General features: G+C 31.9%; 1 protein-coding gene across 21 annotated transcripts in view; it reads left to right on the top strand.

Moving 5' to 3' along the window:
- The window catches only part of PPFIA2 (PTPRF interacting protein alpha 2), a 654,901-nt gene that overhangs the window by 444,509 nt on the left and 194,194 nt on the right, over positions 1–16,198 (top strand). For 17 of the 21 annotated variants that reach the window (XM_056798558.1, XM_056798566.1, XM_056798564.1 and 14 more), the window contains one exon: positions 6,190–6,264. The exons of the other annotated variants lie outside the window; for them this stretch is intronic. In XM_056798558.1, the coding sequence (XP_056654536.1) occupies positions 6,190–6,264 (75 nt within the window). The remainder of the gene's footprint in view (positions 1–6,189; positions 6,265–16,198) is intronic. 21 annotated transcript variants of the gene reach the window in all.

Genomic DNA, 16,198 nt, shown 5'->3' with positions numbered 1-16,198 from the left:
GGTCTTAAATTCTTCCCCTTCCCATAGATATGACAGGAATAATATTCTGTGTTCACCTAATTTACTTATAATTTCCCTCTTTATAATTAAGTCATTCAATCATTCTGAATTTATCTTTGTAGAGAGTTTGAGAGATTGATCTAAACCTAATTTCTCCCATGCTGTTTTCCAATTTACCCAGCAGTTTTTGTCAAATACTGGGTTCTTGTCCCCAAAGCTAAGAATTTTGGGTTTATCATACACTATCTTGCTGGGTTCATTTACTTCAAGTCTATTCCAATGATCCACCCTTTTGTCCCTTAGCCAGTATCATATTGTTTGATGACCACTGCTTTATAGTACAGTTTAAGATATGGTACTTCTAGGCCTCCATCATTCACATTTTTTTTTCATTAGTTCCCTTGATATTCTTGATCTTTTGTTCTTCCAAATGAACTTTATTATATATTTTTTCAAATTCTATAAAAAGCTTCTTGGTAGTTGATAGGTATGACACTGAATAAGTAAATTAATTTGGGTAGGATTGTCATTTTTATTATATTAACTTTTTCTGCCCGTGAGAAATTAATGTTTTTCCAATTATTTAGATATAGTTATAATTGTGTGGAAAGTGTTTTATAGTTATATTCATATAATTCCTGTGTTTGTCTTGACAGATAGATTCTTAAATATTTTCTATTGTATAGGGTGATTTTAAATGGAATTTCTCTCTCTAACTCTTGCTTGTGAATTGCTTTGGAAATATATAGAAATGATGATGATTTATGTTGGCTTATTTTGTATCCTTCAACTTTGCTAAAATTTTTGATTATTTACACTAGATTTTTTGTTGATTTTCTAGGATTCTTTAAGTATAGCACCATATCATCTGCAATGAGTGATAGTTTAGTTTCCTCAACTCCTACTTTAATCCCTTCAATTTCTTTTTCCTCTCTAATTGCTATCACTAGTATTTCTAGCACAATGTTAAATAACTGAGGTGATAATTGTCATCCTTTCTTCACTCCTGATTTCATTGGAAGGCTTCTAATTTATCCCCATTGCAGATGATGCTTGCTGATGTTTTAAAATATATACTGCTTTTTATTTTGAGGAAAGGCCCTTCTATTCCTTTTCTTTCTAGTGTTTTCAATAGGAATGAGTGTTGTATTTTGTCAAAAGCTTTTCCTGCATCTATTGAGATATTCATGTGATTTCTATTGATTTGGTTATTGATATGGTCAATTATATAGATGGTTTTCCTAATATTAAACCATAATCCTTGTGATCACTTGCTGGAGTCTTATTGCTAGTTTTCTATTTAAGATTTTTGCATCTATGTTCATTAAAGAGATTGGTCTATAGTTTTCTTTTTCTGTTTTTGTTCTGTCTGACCTTGAAATAAGTAGTATATTTGTGTCATGAAAGGAATGCAATAATACTCATTCTTTGCTTATTTTGTCAAATAGTATGTATACCATTGGGATTAGTTTTTCTTTAAATGTTTGATAGAATTCACTTGTGAATCCATATGGCTTTGGGGATTTTTTCTTATGGAGTTCCTTGATGGCTTGTTCATTCTCTTTTTCTGAGATGGGGTTATTTAAGTATTTTATTTCCTTTTATGTTTATCTAGGCAGTTTATATTTTTGCAAATATTTACCCATTTCATGTATATTGTACTATTAATTGCCATAAAGTTGGGCAAAATAACTCTTAATAATTACCTTAATTTCCTCTTCATTAGAGGTGTGGCCTCATTTTTTAGCTTTGATACTGTTAGTTTGATTTTCTTCATTGTTTTTGGATTATATTAACCAGTACTTGAACTATTTTATTTTTTTCAAAGTACTTGTTCCTAGTCTTATTTATTAGTTCAATGGTTCTCTTAGTTTCAATTTTATTAATTTTTCCTTTCATTTTTAGGTTGTCCAATTTCATTTTTATCTGGGAATTTTTAATTTGTTCTCTCTAGTATTTTTTAAGTTGCATCCTCAATTCACTCACCTCTTCTCTTTCTGATTTGCTGATACATGCTCTCAGGGATATAAATTTTCCCCTAAGTAGTGCTTTGGCTGCATTCCATAGTTTTGATATATTGTTAACTCATTGTCATTCTCTTCAGTTAAATCAATAATTGTTTCTTTGATTTGTTCTTTGACCCACCAGTTTTGAAGAATTAGAATATTTAATTTCCGATAAATTTTAAATTTGCCTTTCCTTAAGCCCTTATTGAGTATGTTTTTATTGCATCATTGTTTGAAAAATGCATTTATTATTTCTGCTTCCCTATGTTGATTTGTACTGTTTTTGTGCCCTAGTATATGGCCACTCTTTTATATGTACCATGTGCTTCTGAAAAGAAAGTATTTTACTTTTTATCCCTATTTATTTTTCTCCATATACCCAATACCTCCTTGAATACTTTTAAAGATAAAAAAATGTAATATCTCACTAGGAAGTCATTTGATGAAGGGACAGTTCTGATTGCAAGAATGTCTTTCTTAGATTGACTCTAAATCTTCCTCAGTAATTTCTACTTGTTTATTCTTGTTCTGTTTCCTAACTCATCTCAGAAAAAAACAAAATTATGTTGCCCCCTTTTCAAAATATTCATTAAAATATTTGAACATAGATTTCCTTTCCTAATATCCCTTTTTAAATTTTTCTTTTCTCCAGGCTAAATCACCCCTAATTCCCTGTTCATTTTCAACAATATCATTTTAAGACTATCATGATCCATTTGCCCTTCTCTGGTATGTTACAATATTGTAGTATTACTAGGGAAACAATGAATTTAGTAGCTGGGAGGAATCTCAAAGATCATTTCAGTGAGACCTCTTATTTTACTAATAAAGTTTTGGAGCTTTGAGAGACTATTACTTAAGATCACAAATCTGGTCAATGGCAGAATCAAGATTCCTTGATCGCATCCCTCATAAAATGTGGAGTGAATAAAATATTTTAGATACGTTTGAACTAAAGCCACATAAAATAGAATTCTCCTGCCATTTTAGCACTATTTCCACCAATATAGCTTAAAATTAAATCATATTGACCATTAGATTAAATGAGATATGGTATAGTCCATGTTAAATTTACAGTCTGCCAAAAGTCTGTGGTCTTTTACAAATGACCCACACCCAGCATTCTGTATTTGAGTAATTTATTTTAATCTGTGAATAACTGTACAATTATTCTTACTAAATTTTTATTTTCTATCCATGATTTCAACCCGTCAATGAAATGTCAAGCCTTATTCTTCCATGAGCACATAATTAGCTATTCTTCTGAGGTTTCTGCATGATATCATAGGCATACCTTTCTTGTCTTCAAATCACTCCTGTGGTTTGTCATTAGAGCCCTCCATCAGTTCTGTAATCTACGTGATTTGTAATTAAGAAACATGCAACTTATATTTCTCCATTTATACACAAGTATGCCTTAAGAAACATTGCCAAGTGACAGTGTGTCTTTAATGCTATTGTTCTTCTCTGAATGATGGTCCATTACCCTATACAAATATACTTGTCACTAAAATTTTCCTGAAAATTATCTGGAACAGAGACCCAGACCTGGAATCTGATCATCTGAATTCAAATCTCATCTTTTATTCTTACTTTTAGTGTGAGCATTGGCCCAAGGGACTTAGCCTTCTTTTGCCTCAGTCAGTTCATCTGTAAAATGAGGGAGTCTTTTTCCAGCCCTTATAACTAATCTTTGACTTCTAGAACCATGTGTTCATCATAATGAGAAATTATTATCTTCTATAGTTCTAGAGAAATAATCTGTATTACATAACCATTCTGAATTGGATTCTAGGTGGAGGGAAACTTACAATCATTGCTAAACAAAGTAATACATTTTTAAATTTCCACTTTCTTCCATCAACATCATTTTTCATTTCTATGACAGAGTATATTTTTTATTTTAGAAAAGGTGGGATTTGGTTCAAATAAAAATAGTTATTGTCAAGTTCATTAAATTGGTGGTGTTTAAAAGTTTAAATTGAATTTTAAAAGGTTAAAGAGAAACTTACTGCCTGAAAGATGAGTAGTATAGGTCAATGGAAAATGTACTGACTCTGGAATATGAGGGCTTGGGTTCAGAATCTAAGATTTGTAACTATGGTAAAGTCACTTAATCTCCCAAGGCCTGAGTTTCCTCAACTATAAAATGAGGGTTTTAAGTTATATGACTTCATATTCCCTTTCAAATTCAGGATATCTAAACTTAAATGAAAAAGGTTGCAATGTATCTTCCTTCTCCATACCAAAACCTCTCAATGTCTTTTACTGCCTCTGAATTTCCTATCTGGTACCTCCTCTTCCAAATCCTTGACCATTCTATTCCTCTTATTCATGCTATCCTTGCTTCCTGAAATATGTATTTTCTTATATTCACTTATACTCCACTCCCCAGTAATCTATTGAAGACAATGATTGTCTTCTTTTAGTCTTTTTTTGTCACTATTGCCATACCTTTCACAGAATAGATACTTATAAAATTTCTTGAATTTGAGAGAATTATTTATGTGACATTAATCAATGAAGAAAAACAAAAGAAATAGGAAATTACATCTTCCAGTAAATTTTTTCTTACATTAAATAATATTTCTCTTGCATTTAAAATTAAGTTTTGCTTAAAGAAAAAAATTAATGACACAATCCATTTATTTCAATGTAAAATAGAATACCTCTGTTAACTAAATGTCCTTCTCTTTTCATGGTCCTACTTGAACAAAATCTTTGCACTGATATTCATTTTTAGGACATTTCATAGGCCCTCACATAATTACAAAAACCCTCAAGGCTATATTAGGAAAGGGAAATATCTCATTTGTAGTTATTATTTAAGATCACAAAGCTGACTAATGCCAGAATCAAGATTCTTTGACCACATCCCTCATAAAATGTAGAGTGTATACAATATTTAGGTACTTTTGAATTAAAGGAAAATAAAATAGAATTTTCCTGCCATTTTAACATTATTTCCACTAATACAGCTTAAAATTATATCGTATTGACCATTAGATTATTTGACACCTGGCATAGCCAATGTCAAATTTGCCAATTGCCAACGCCTGTTACATGATATTTAAAAACATATCCTTTTTCTTCTCAAATTCCCATTTCTTGTACAGTATCTTTTCTTCCTCAGTTCTAATTTCTCAAATCATTAAGCACTGATAGATGAGGAATCATTCATTGCAGTCATTCAGTGAACATCTCGTAAGCATCTGATCTATGCTATGCAGTCCCCTAGTCACTAGAGTAGATCCAGTTCATTGATCAATCTGGCTTAGTCCTTAACCCAAGGAATCTTAGAATCAAATAGGTATATATGTGACATATACACCAGAAAAATACACTGTAAATTAGGAAGTGACCTGTGGTGAAAATAATATCAAGTGATAAAAGGATCAGAAGACAACAGTACCATCATTTCATTTTTGGGATTGGAATACCACTCTAGTTGGAGATGTCTATGCAGTAGATGAAATTCTCAGGCCTCTTTACCAGTTCTATATTTTTAGGTCATAAGATCATAACATTAAAAGCCAAAATGCCCTTTGGGACTTCTTAGTCCCATTCCATCATTTTACAGATTAAAAAACTAGGACCCAGAGAGGTTATATGACTTCACCAGTGTCATACAGTGACAAAACCAGGCTCAAAATCCAGGTCCTTTGACTCCAAATTGGGTGCTCTCTTCACTATATCATACCTTAACCACCTCGTGGCTACCATATCCGTAACTGACTCCCAACATTAACTAGGCATCCTAAAAAAATAAATGTTTTTCCTAATATTAAAATTTAAACAATTGTAAATAGACGTGCATAAATTTACCTTTTATCTTGCTGAATTATTTTTACAATAAATTATTTACTAGAATGAAAACCAGTCTAAGACTCTATACAAGGGGTGCATGATATTGAACAGCTAGTAGAAGGGTTACTTGGGGAAACCTACTCCTGAGTTACTGACTTAGGTGCAGTGATTCTATCATGTGTCATTTTAGATGATTTCATATTTTACACACATAAATGACATCTCTTGAGATATAATAGTATACATTTAGAGGTAAATGGGACTTTAGGGGCAATCTAATCCAACCCATTTGACAGACATGTTAATGATGGATTGTACACCTCTTTAAAGACTTATGGAATGCACATTACTGCACATGTTTTGGTTTTTCTTCTAGGTAAGGGAGCGACTGAGGGTTTCTTTAGAAAGAGTCTCTGCACTGGAAGAAGAACTATCAGCTGCTAACCAGGAGGTAACCTCACCCACTTTCTCCCCTTTTGGGGTTTAGTATTGCTAACATGCTGGATCTTGTGTTTCCCATCACTTTTTTTCTGCAACTTTCACCAAGGGGAAAAAAAAAAGACAAATTACATTCAGGTGAGGCTACTGAACTAAGAGGAATGGAACAGACTGTCAGAACTGGAGGCTTCTTGATTCTTACTTTATTCAGATCTGTCACCAGGAGAAGACAAAAAAGGGAAAAAGCCAAGAACCAGTGACATGTCCCCCACTTCTTTGACTTTTCCATATGTGGGAATTTGCTAATGCTTTAACTCAATGCCAGTCACTTCAGGCAGGAGAACACAAGCCCTTAATTGGAATTCATATCAAACATTGTTATAGTATCATAGATGTGACAGTAAAACATACAAAGTGTTACAAATGAAATGAACTCCACAGCCTATTTTAAAAGGGTGTTTTCTCTTAGCTGTTGGAGTCTCTTATCTTGCCAAAGCATGGGACCATAATTGAGTGGTGGTATTGAGTCCTTTCCAGGTTATGGTATTATTGTCACCTTCAACTGTAATATTTACAGATGATAGGCTGTGCTTAAAGAGCCACATCAATTCTTACCTGGGAACTATTATTCTGTTACATTTCCAGGTGCTACATTTCTAAAGGATGGTTTCATCTTTAGCTTTATATTCAAAGAGTGACATACCTTCCATTAAAGAATCAATAATGCTAAAGAGAACCCTTAATAGTTCCCTCAAAAATATGGTTATGCTGAGAGCTAATACCACATATAAATTAAACGAAACTACTTTTCTGCATTTCGAGTGGTAATTACTCTCTTAATCAGGTTTATGTTTCAACATGAGACTATTTTAAAAATAATTCACAAACACTGTTATTTTGCTTCAGGATCATTATGTTGCTGTGTTTCTAGAGTCTAATAATCATTATTAGAATTACTTTTTATAAAATAAAATATACTGTTGATAGGTAGTTTCCTTAAAGTATGTGAACATATTCTGAGAGTACATTTTTCTCTTTCTGTTTCTCTTCCTTATGTATCATGTCATTTGTTTATTTGAAGAACAGAAGATGTAATCTTGGTGCCTTATTAAGGTTTTAGGTCATCGCCTTCCCACTCTCTTTTTTTTTCTCTAGTGTTTTCATTCATTCTTTAGCTTCACATATAAATTTGTGGATTTTTCTATTTGAGGGGCTATTACAATTAACCACACAAGTATTAAGCATTTCCAACTTGAGTATAGATGATCTACCAACATCAGAAGTTATTAAATATTAAAACTGAAAGTAATAATTATAATAATCTAATATATGTAATACTATATGCCAGGCCACATGAATTAGTAATTATTATTTCTTTAATATAAGTAATTTGGTAATTTGATAAACATGGGTGACATTTATATCATAATACTTATGAATTTACTATTATAATACAATTTTCAAAGAAGTCATACATATTCTTTCTTTTAACTTGCCCAAAATGGATGATAAATAAATTAACTTGCATTATTGAGATTAAGGCTTTCCTCAGCTTGGACATGAACATATACCCTAAAATAATTTACTTAAGCAAAAGGCTAAAAAAGTGGTTTCACCATATTTTTGATATTTCCAATGATTTTCTGTCCCATATATTATTTATCCCAGAAATAAATACTGGTAAAAAGAGATTCAGTATACTGTTGTCCAAGGAAACAACCATCAGAAGCATCAGGGGCACATCAAAACTCTATTAATTTTGAGACAATATAATAAGAGAGGAAGAAACAAGGAACTGAGTTCAAATCCTAAAGCTGATAATAATTAGTTACATGACCCATAACAAGTTATTAAAGCTCTTTAACCTCTCTGAACTTCAGTTTCATCATTTGCATAATCAGCTGACAATATATCTCTATAAATATATAATATGTATAATTTGTCTATATATACACATAATTTGTCTACATGTATTTCTGTGTATACACACAGAGAGAAACAGGGAAACCCTATGAAAAGGCAAGTTAGAGAGAAATATAAAAGAATAGCATGAGAAATACTAATAATTGAAGAAATGGAAGCTAAGGAAAGCCAAAGGTATTCTTTTTTAACCCATGGTGGGAGAATCCAAGAAAGAAAAGAACTGTTGCTTATGGGGGAGGGCAACATGAAGACCAATGACAAAGAGAGGGATGCACTGATCCATCCATTAACTTTCTGTTTTCTCACCAATGAAAATGTCTCTTGACTGGAAAAAGCAAAACCAGAACTAATAAGATTATTAAGGATGAAATGCCGAAGACTATTAAGTTCATTATAAACATTTACTTAGGTGCTATTGATGAGTTGAAGTCATCTGATCCAGATGAAATAAGATCCTTGGGGACTGAGCTAACTAGACAGATGAGCCAATGGCAATTAGATTTAATTGAGCATTAAGAATGGGAGTTACCTCAGAATTTTAGAAAGGCCAATGATGTTCCAATTTTCAACAAAGGAATGACCAGTCTAATGAACATCCAGAAAAGGAAATGGTGCTTTCAAAGAGCTAACCTGGCTTCAGGAAGAGTAGGTAATGCAAGACTGACCATATTGGACTGATACTTTAGGGGTATTTTATAGATACAATTTATATGGATTAAACCATTAAATTTTTTTCTAAGGCTATTATTCAAGAAAACAGAGAAATTAAGCTAGACAGGGGTTCTATCTAGGTCGTTCAGTAGAGTGAGAGCCAATAGGTTTAAATCAAGCCTCAGACATTACTTAGATCTTTGAACCCTGGGAAATTCACTTCACCCCCATTGCCTAACCCTTACCCCTCTTCTGCCTTAGAACAAATATACAATATTGATTCTAAAAGAGAAGGTAATAGTCTAAAAAAGAGAAATAAAGTTAGATAATAGTACAATTAGAGATTTCTGAACTGACTGAATGGAGAGATATAAGAATTAGTCATTAATGATTTAATTTCAACTTGGATCTTAGATGAATGTCTCCAGTGGGATATTCTGGAAATCTGTGTTGGCCCTGTGATGTGTTACATAGATATATACACATATACATGTGTATACATATACATCCACATATGCAAATATGTATAGAAATATAAAGAGATGCTAAGGAAAAGACATAAATGTTTCATACATGTATTGCCAAAGGATTTCTCTTTTACTAAATTCAGATTTTTTGGGAATGAAATATTTAATGTTCATATATCTCTCTACATATGCATATATACTTATACCTGACTATATATAATATAAATGATATTATAGGATGATTATCAAATTTTCAGATAATACAAAGCTGACAAAGAGAGCTAATATGCTGGATTATCAACAGGATTCAGAAAAATCTTAAAAGAGCAGAATGTTCGGCCAAATCTTGAATGGAACTTTTATCTCTTTAACATAGGATGTTCCCTCTGCAGGTACTGACCACAGTCTGTTCATACTTTTCCATCCTATACAATTTTAAAAAATATCTTTCCATGAATCCTATGTGGGTTATTCCCCAAATATTCCAGAGACCTTGCTCTGATTCTTTGGAATACTTTTAATACATTTGCCACTTTTGGACTGGTCATCTACCATCTTTCCCTAACATCATGTAATCAACCCAGTTCTTTTCCAGGTATCCAGGTCTGTAGTGTTTTCTTTTATTCCCCTTCCCAAATGCCAGTCATTTCTGTTAATATGCTGTGACCTAATTACATACAGTAAGAACTGTTCAAGTGCCCTTTGGGTTATCTGAAATTTTCCTTCTTATGTGAAGCCTCTTAGTACCTTTTGAGAGCATTTGTATTATAACAGATTATTTGGAGTAACAGTCGTTAAGATAATTGAAAATGCTCTCCAATTTTCCAGATACAAATAACCCTTGATCTAGCTGGATTCATTCTTTAGAGCGAGCCTAGATGTTATTAAATTCACTTTTCTGCCCCTCATCAAAGCCACATTGGTCACAGGGAGAATCCACAAGATAATATGAGAATAATGGCCAGCACTTATATAGACCTTTAGAATTCTGAAAGTTCCTGTATCAACATTATTTCATTAGAGCCCATAGCTATCCTGTGACATATTTCGAATAGATATTCACTCTCATTCTAGAGATGAAGAACATGAGATTTGATCACTATCCCATGTCTAATAATGACAATTTCAAGGATAGAACTCATATTTTAGACTATGACTCCAATTCTCCCATCCCACCCTATAAACTAACTGTTCTCTACAAAAACTATGTATAAAAAGAGCTCAATTTCATTTTATAAACCTCTTTGCATACATAAGTTGCTTCTAAAACACTGAATGCTTTTTTGAGGACATGATCCAAAGACACAACCATGTTATTGAAAGACTCATATACTGTTCTATAAAAGCCTCATTTGTTACAAAATGCTTTTCACCTGGGTAGAACCGTGTATATAACATGCAGATCCAGAAGTGATCAAGACTTATTTTCCTGAGTTCAAATCTGGCCTCAAATACTTATTAATTCTATCACTCTGGGGAAATCACTTAATGTTGTTTACTTCAGTTGCTCATATGTAAAATGAACTAGAGAAAGAAATGGCAAACTAGTCCAGCGTCTTTGCTAAGAAAACCCCAATTGAAGTGATGGAGAGTTGAATATGACTTAAACTACTGAACAATAAAAGAAAAAAAAAGTGATACCTGGAAATTTGAAAATCTAGGGGAAATGTTATAGCAAAGAGATATAGAAAAGAGAATTGTTATATTGTGCCCAAAATTGCATTCTTTGCTAACCTCAGCCCACATAATTTTTTGTAATTATTTAGTTTAAATGGAAGAATGGATTATTCTAAAGTAACCATGTAAAACGATTGAAGGAATCTGTCTTAGTAAACATACAATGAATTGTTGTTTAAAAGGTTTTTAAATTAATTTTATATTAAATGAAGTTAAACTAGGGCAATTAGTTACAAATCTGTTGACAGTTTTATTTTGCTTTAATCCAGATATGTTTATTCTAGACACAGACATTACAAATTGCCAAATGTGAACTTCCTAAACAAAATGACATTTCCCATTATATTCCTTCATACATGCCCATCAGCAGCTCTGTTCCATAAAGTAAATTGAAAATCAAAGAACAGCTAGAACTCTTAAATGTCATTTAAGTTCAGTCTATATTACATAACCATGCAAAATTAATTTTATCTGTTTATGCTGAAAAGGAAAACAGATTTTTTTCTCTCTTAAAATTAACTCTTCCAGACTAATTTCTTTTTTTTTCATATAAGAAAGTTATATCTGTATTCCAAAGTAGCACAGGGTATAGAGACTCATATTTTTTTAGTTCAAATCTTTTCTTGGACACTTACTAACTATGATTCTGAGCAAGTCAATAAACTGTTTTGCCTCAGTTTTCCTCATCTGTAAAATGAGCTGGAGAAAGAAATGGCAAACCACTTCAGTTATCTTTCCCAGAAAAACCCTAAATGGGGTCTCAAAGAATTGGACATGACTTGAGTGACTGACCAACAACCATGTTCATATTGTACAAATTTAACAAAATTTTATTAAGCACTTATTTCCTTTTTAAAAATTTTAAACATTTTCCTAGACTACATGTGATACAATTTTAATAATCATTTTTGACATTTTGCAATTCATATTATCTCCCTTCTACTACTACCTCTCCCCCTTCCCTAAGATGACAGTATTGTGATATCTAGAGTGTGTCTATATACACATATATATATATACACGCACAATATAGATTGGAAATATGTTATTATCTTCTGATAACATATTTCCACGTTCATTATTTTGTGAAACAAGACACATAAGCACTTGTACTAGAGAAAAATTCATGAAACAATTAATACTCATTTTCCTTGTTACTTAGTTATTCAGTTTTGGTTTACATGCTTCAATTCACTGTAGACCTCTAGGTTCAGCACGTTAAATATTTCTTTTAGTGGAGAAGAGGAAAACCTACTTGAGTCTTTTTTCTTTAACCTTTGAAAGTTCATGTCTCTAACTTTCCTTAAATCTTCTCTAGATGATCTACTCAATGCACCACAGGCCTTCTATTGAATCTTTAATATTTTATTGACATCAGTGTAGAATTTGTCATTCTGTTATCCATTGTTCTTCTATTGCTAGCCATCTTTTTTTTGGTCATGTGATTGATATCATTTTCCTCCTAGAATTCTCTGCAGTCTTACAGATTCAAATGCTATGATCCCAAATCTATTAGCAAGTCATTGTTGGTAACTAAATGAAACCTACTTAAAAATCAACATACTTTTTTTTCTATGTTCTTTTAGGTCACATGTGATTTCCAGTCTTCTCAGATTTCAATATTCATTTGTGATAAACATAAAGCACCTCCAAGATGATACTGATTTTTAAAAATTGATTCTAATACCTGGGTGTAGGGACCAACATGTTTAAAACAAATTTTGCCTCCTTTTGAAATAAATAATGTTTCTACTTCTTGTGAGAAAAAATTAACTGAGAAATTTATAATTTTTCTTAAATGGAATTAAGGAATAAGACAATCACTGCCTCTTTTTGAGCATGGAAGTAGAATGGTCATATTTTTGTGCCCGGGCTATTTCTGGAGTGTGAGTTGTAAAGGGGAGAGACCATAGGTAGGCAGAACAAATGAGAGCATATTGCAATACTCCAGGGAAAAAGTAAGAGAAACCTGAATGGAAAATAAAGGGATGTGATATTAAAACTGTGATGATAGTACCTATAAGAGCTCCTCATACAAGTGAAAATTTTTACTCAGGTCACACACATTCACACATACTCACATACACACACACACATGAGTGAAATTCAGAGAGACAGTAAAAGAAATGTAAATCTGAAATTTTACCCAAGACACCTGAGAGCATAACTAAGCAATAGCTCAGATGCAAAAGATGATAATGATATGCAATGCCCAAGGAGTGGAAGAGGTCATTTACGAAGTTGTTTGTTTGTTTTTTAAATTATTGTAACAATTAATTGTTCTCTATTTTCCTTCTGTAGTTTTTAAAGGAAAGGAACTTAAGTTTTGTTTGAGGGCAGAGGAATAGTGATGAACTTTAACCTTTAAGCATATCCTGATAGATAAGTGATCTAGCAACTTCAAATTTGACAACAGCCACTGTAAAATTATATTTCTCTCTCTGCCTCTCCAAGCACTTCTCACCTACCCACCCCATTTTTCTGGACTACTTCTGATGAACTTCTCTGACATCTCAAAGCTAACCATGTTTAAATACCAAGATTTTCTTAATGCTCTTCTGAAGCATTCGCATTTTTATTTGTGTCAAAATTTGATTTTTAACACTGAATTTATTCTGGTTAGTCAAGGTCATCAAGGATAACTAACTTATATTTTATTAGATATTTAATTTTTAAATTGAATTTTTCATTTCGAATTCAGTAATCATCAGAAATATCTCAAATCGCAAGGAAAAAGACCACTCAAGAAAGCATGTCCTATAGCACACAGCCATACACACATTGCATATATGTACATGGGTGTATATCATACACATCTAATATATAGCAGAAAAAGTTTCTATTTTCACTAATTTCCACAACCCATCTCTTTGATCTATGCATTTTTCCTTTTATCACTGCCTACCTCCTAATCCTCTTTATATCCTAAAAAAATACCCTCACTCACAACATATACACACATATTGCATATATATACACATGTATATATAGTCAAGCAAAACAAATATTGGACATATAGGAGAATTAATATTTGACTTTGTATCTCTAGCCCGTTATCTACTCACCAAGATGTGGAAGATATTCTCTATCACTAATCTTTTAAAGTCAAGATTTGTTGATATCTTAGTCAACCTTCTGAGATCTTTTTCCCATACATTTTTGTAGTAATCATGTAAATTGTTCTGGTTCTTATTGCTTTACTCCACATCTGTTCATATATTTCCATATTTCTCTGATTCCAGCAGTCTTCATTCCTTTTTTTTCCCTTTTTGAGTTTTAATTTTAATATATTTTATTTTTCTCAATTACATGTAAAAATCAATTTTAACATTTGTTTTAGAAAAATTTCTGCTTCCAAATTGTCTCCCTCTCTGATTCACCTATCTTCTCCCTGAAATGACAAGCAATTTCATCTACACTATACGTGTGCAATGTAATACAAAACTTATTTCTACATTTGGCATGTTGTGAAATAAAGGGTTCCTTTCTTTTGGCACAATAAAATTTCTTTACATTCAGGTGGCACAATTTAATCAGGTGTTGCTCAATGAATAGTCATGTATTTTATTTGCAATGCTTTGCCACAAATAAAAAATGATACTATAAATATTCTTTTATGTGTAACTTCTTTCCTTCTGCCCTCAACATTATCAGACTACACATCCAATAGTAGTAGTAGCACTAAGTGAAAAAGTATGCTTTTAAATTTTAGTTACTTTGTGGTATAATTCCAAACTGTTAATCAATAATAGAACAATTCACAAATCCACCAACAATATGCCAGTATGCCCAATTCCCCATAATCCTTTGCTGTGTTCCTTCTTTTTTATCTCTTGCAATCTAATGGGTACACAGTGGAACCTCTGTGTTATTTTGATATTTATTTCTCTTGTATTTAGTGACTTAGACCATTTAAAATATGGTCTTGATCGTTTCTTGATTTGAGAACTGCCCATTAATATCCATTGAAAAATTACCACTAGGACTTTTCTTTTTATACAATATGAATTTTTATAAACCTAGAATACTAGTCTTGTGTGGAATAACTTTGCTCTAAAGATTTCTCTCTCCAAATTAATTTCTTCTCTTATTTTAACTGCATTTACTTTATTTATGCTGACTTTTGCAATTTTATTTCTAGCAGTCATTTTGTTTTTATAAACATTGTTTTCTGTGACTAATATAAGAATTCTCCCCCTTGTAAATAGTTGAGAAAGACACCATCATTCTTGGCCCTGCATTTTAAAAATAATGTGAATTTCTATCTTTAGTCATGTATTTGTTTTAAGTTTCTTGTTTTATGTGCTGTAATTTTTTTAACCAATCCTAATTTCTATGAAACTGCTTTTCAATTTTTCCAGCAATTTTCCTCAAAAAGGAAAGATTCATTCAAATAGAATACTATTGTATTTATTGTTTGTGACATCCTCTAGATTTTTGACATCTATGAGAGAGATTATGGCATAACCTCAGTAAATGTTTAGCCATGGAGTTTGGAAGACATAGGTTCAAGTTCTGTCTCTGACTACTCTTTGAAGATGGATAGAGAACTTAAGCATACTACCTGGGTAATTCTCTAAGAACATGGTACAATATTCCAACATAAAATGGAGGGGGATTCCTTATAATTTAAACTTCATTAAAATTAATGAAATTTAAATTAAATTTTAAAATTAAATTGAATTACATTTTATTTTTTAAATGAGAAATATTTGTTTGAAGATTGTACCAGTTGGCAAATTTTACTATTGACTATCATTTGACTATTATTTACAGGGTAGGGTAATCCTGAACCCAACTTATCAGAAATTGGTGTGGCACAAATTTCCCAAAATATTTTACTCATATCTTTCATTTACTTTGTATTCCTCTCACCATCAAAGGAGAAAGAAATAAAGTTTTATCCCCATGTGTTTCTGTTGAAGTCATGCATGTGGAGCTCAAAAGGAAAAATCAACCTCCAGCTTCTCTTTTTAAATATTTTTTAGATTACACGTCAATGAAGTTTTTTCTAATTGCTTTCTAATATTTTGCAAATCATGTTCTCTCCCTCCCTCCCAACCCTTCTCCTGCACAAGACACCAAATGATATGATATAAGTTGTAAGTCTGTTATCCTACAGCATACTTTTCCTGGTCATCATGCTCTAAAATGAGACATATATTGCTTGCAACAAAATAAAATTCATGGTGGAAAAATTGTGAAGAATGATATACTTCTACCAGCATT

Source organism: Monodelphis domestica, chromosome 5, assembly GCF_027887165.1.
Source record: "Monodelphis domestica isolate mMonDom1 chromosome 5, mMonDom1.pri, whole genome shotgun sequence".
Lineage (NCBI taxonomy): Eukaryota > Metazoa > Chordata > Mammalia > Didelphimorphia > Didelphidae > Monodelphis > Monodelphis domestica.
Note: the sequence above shows the minus strand (reverse complement) of the source record. Positions and strands in the feature narration are given on the sequence as shown.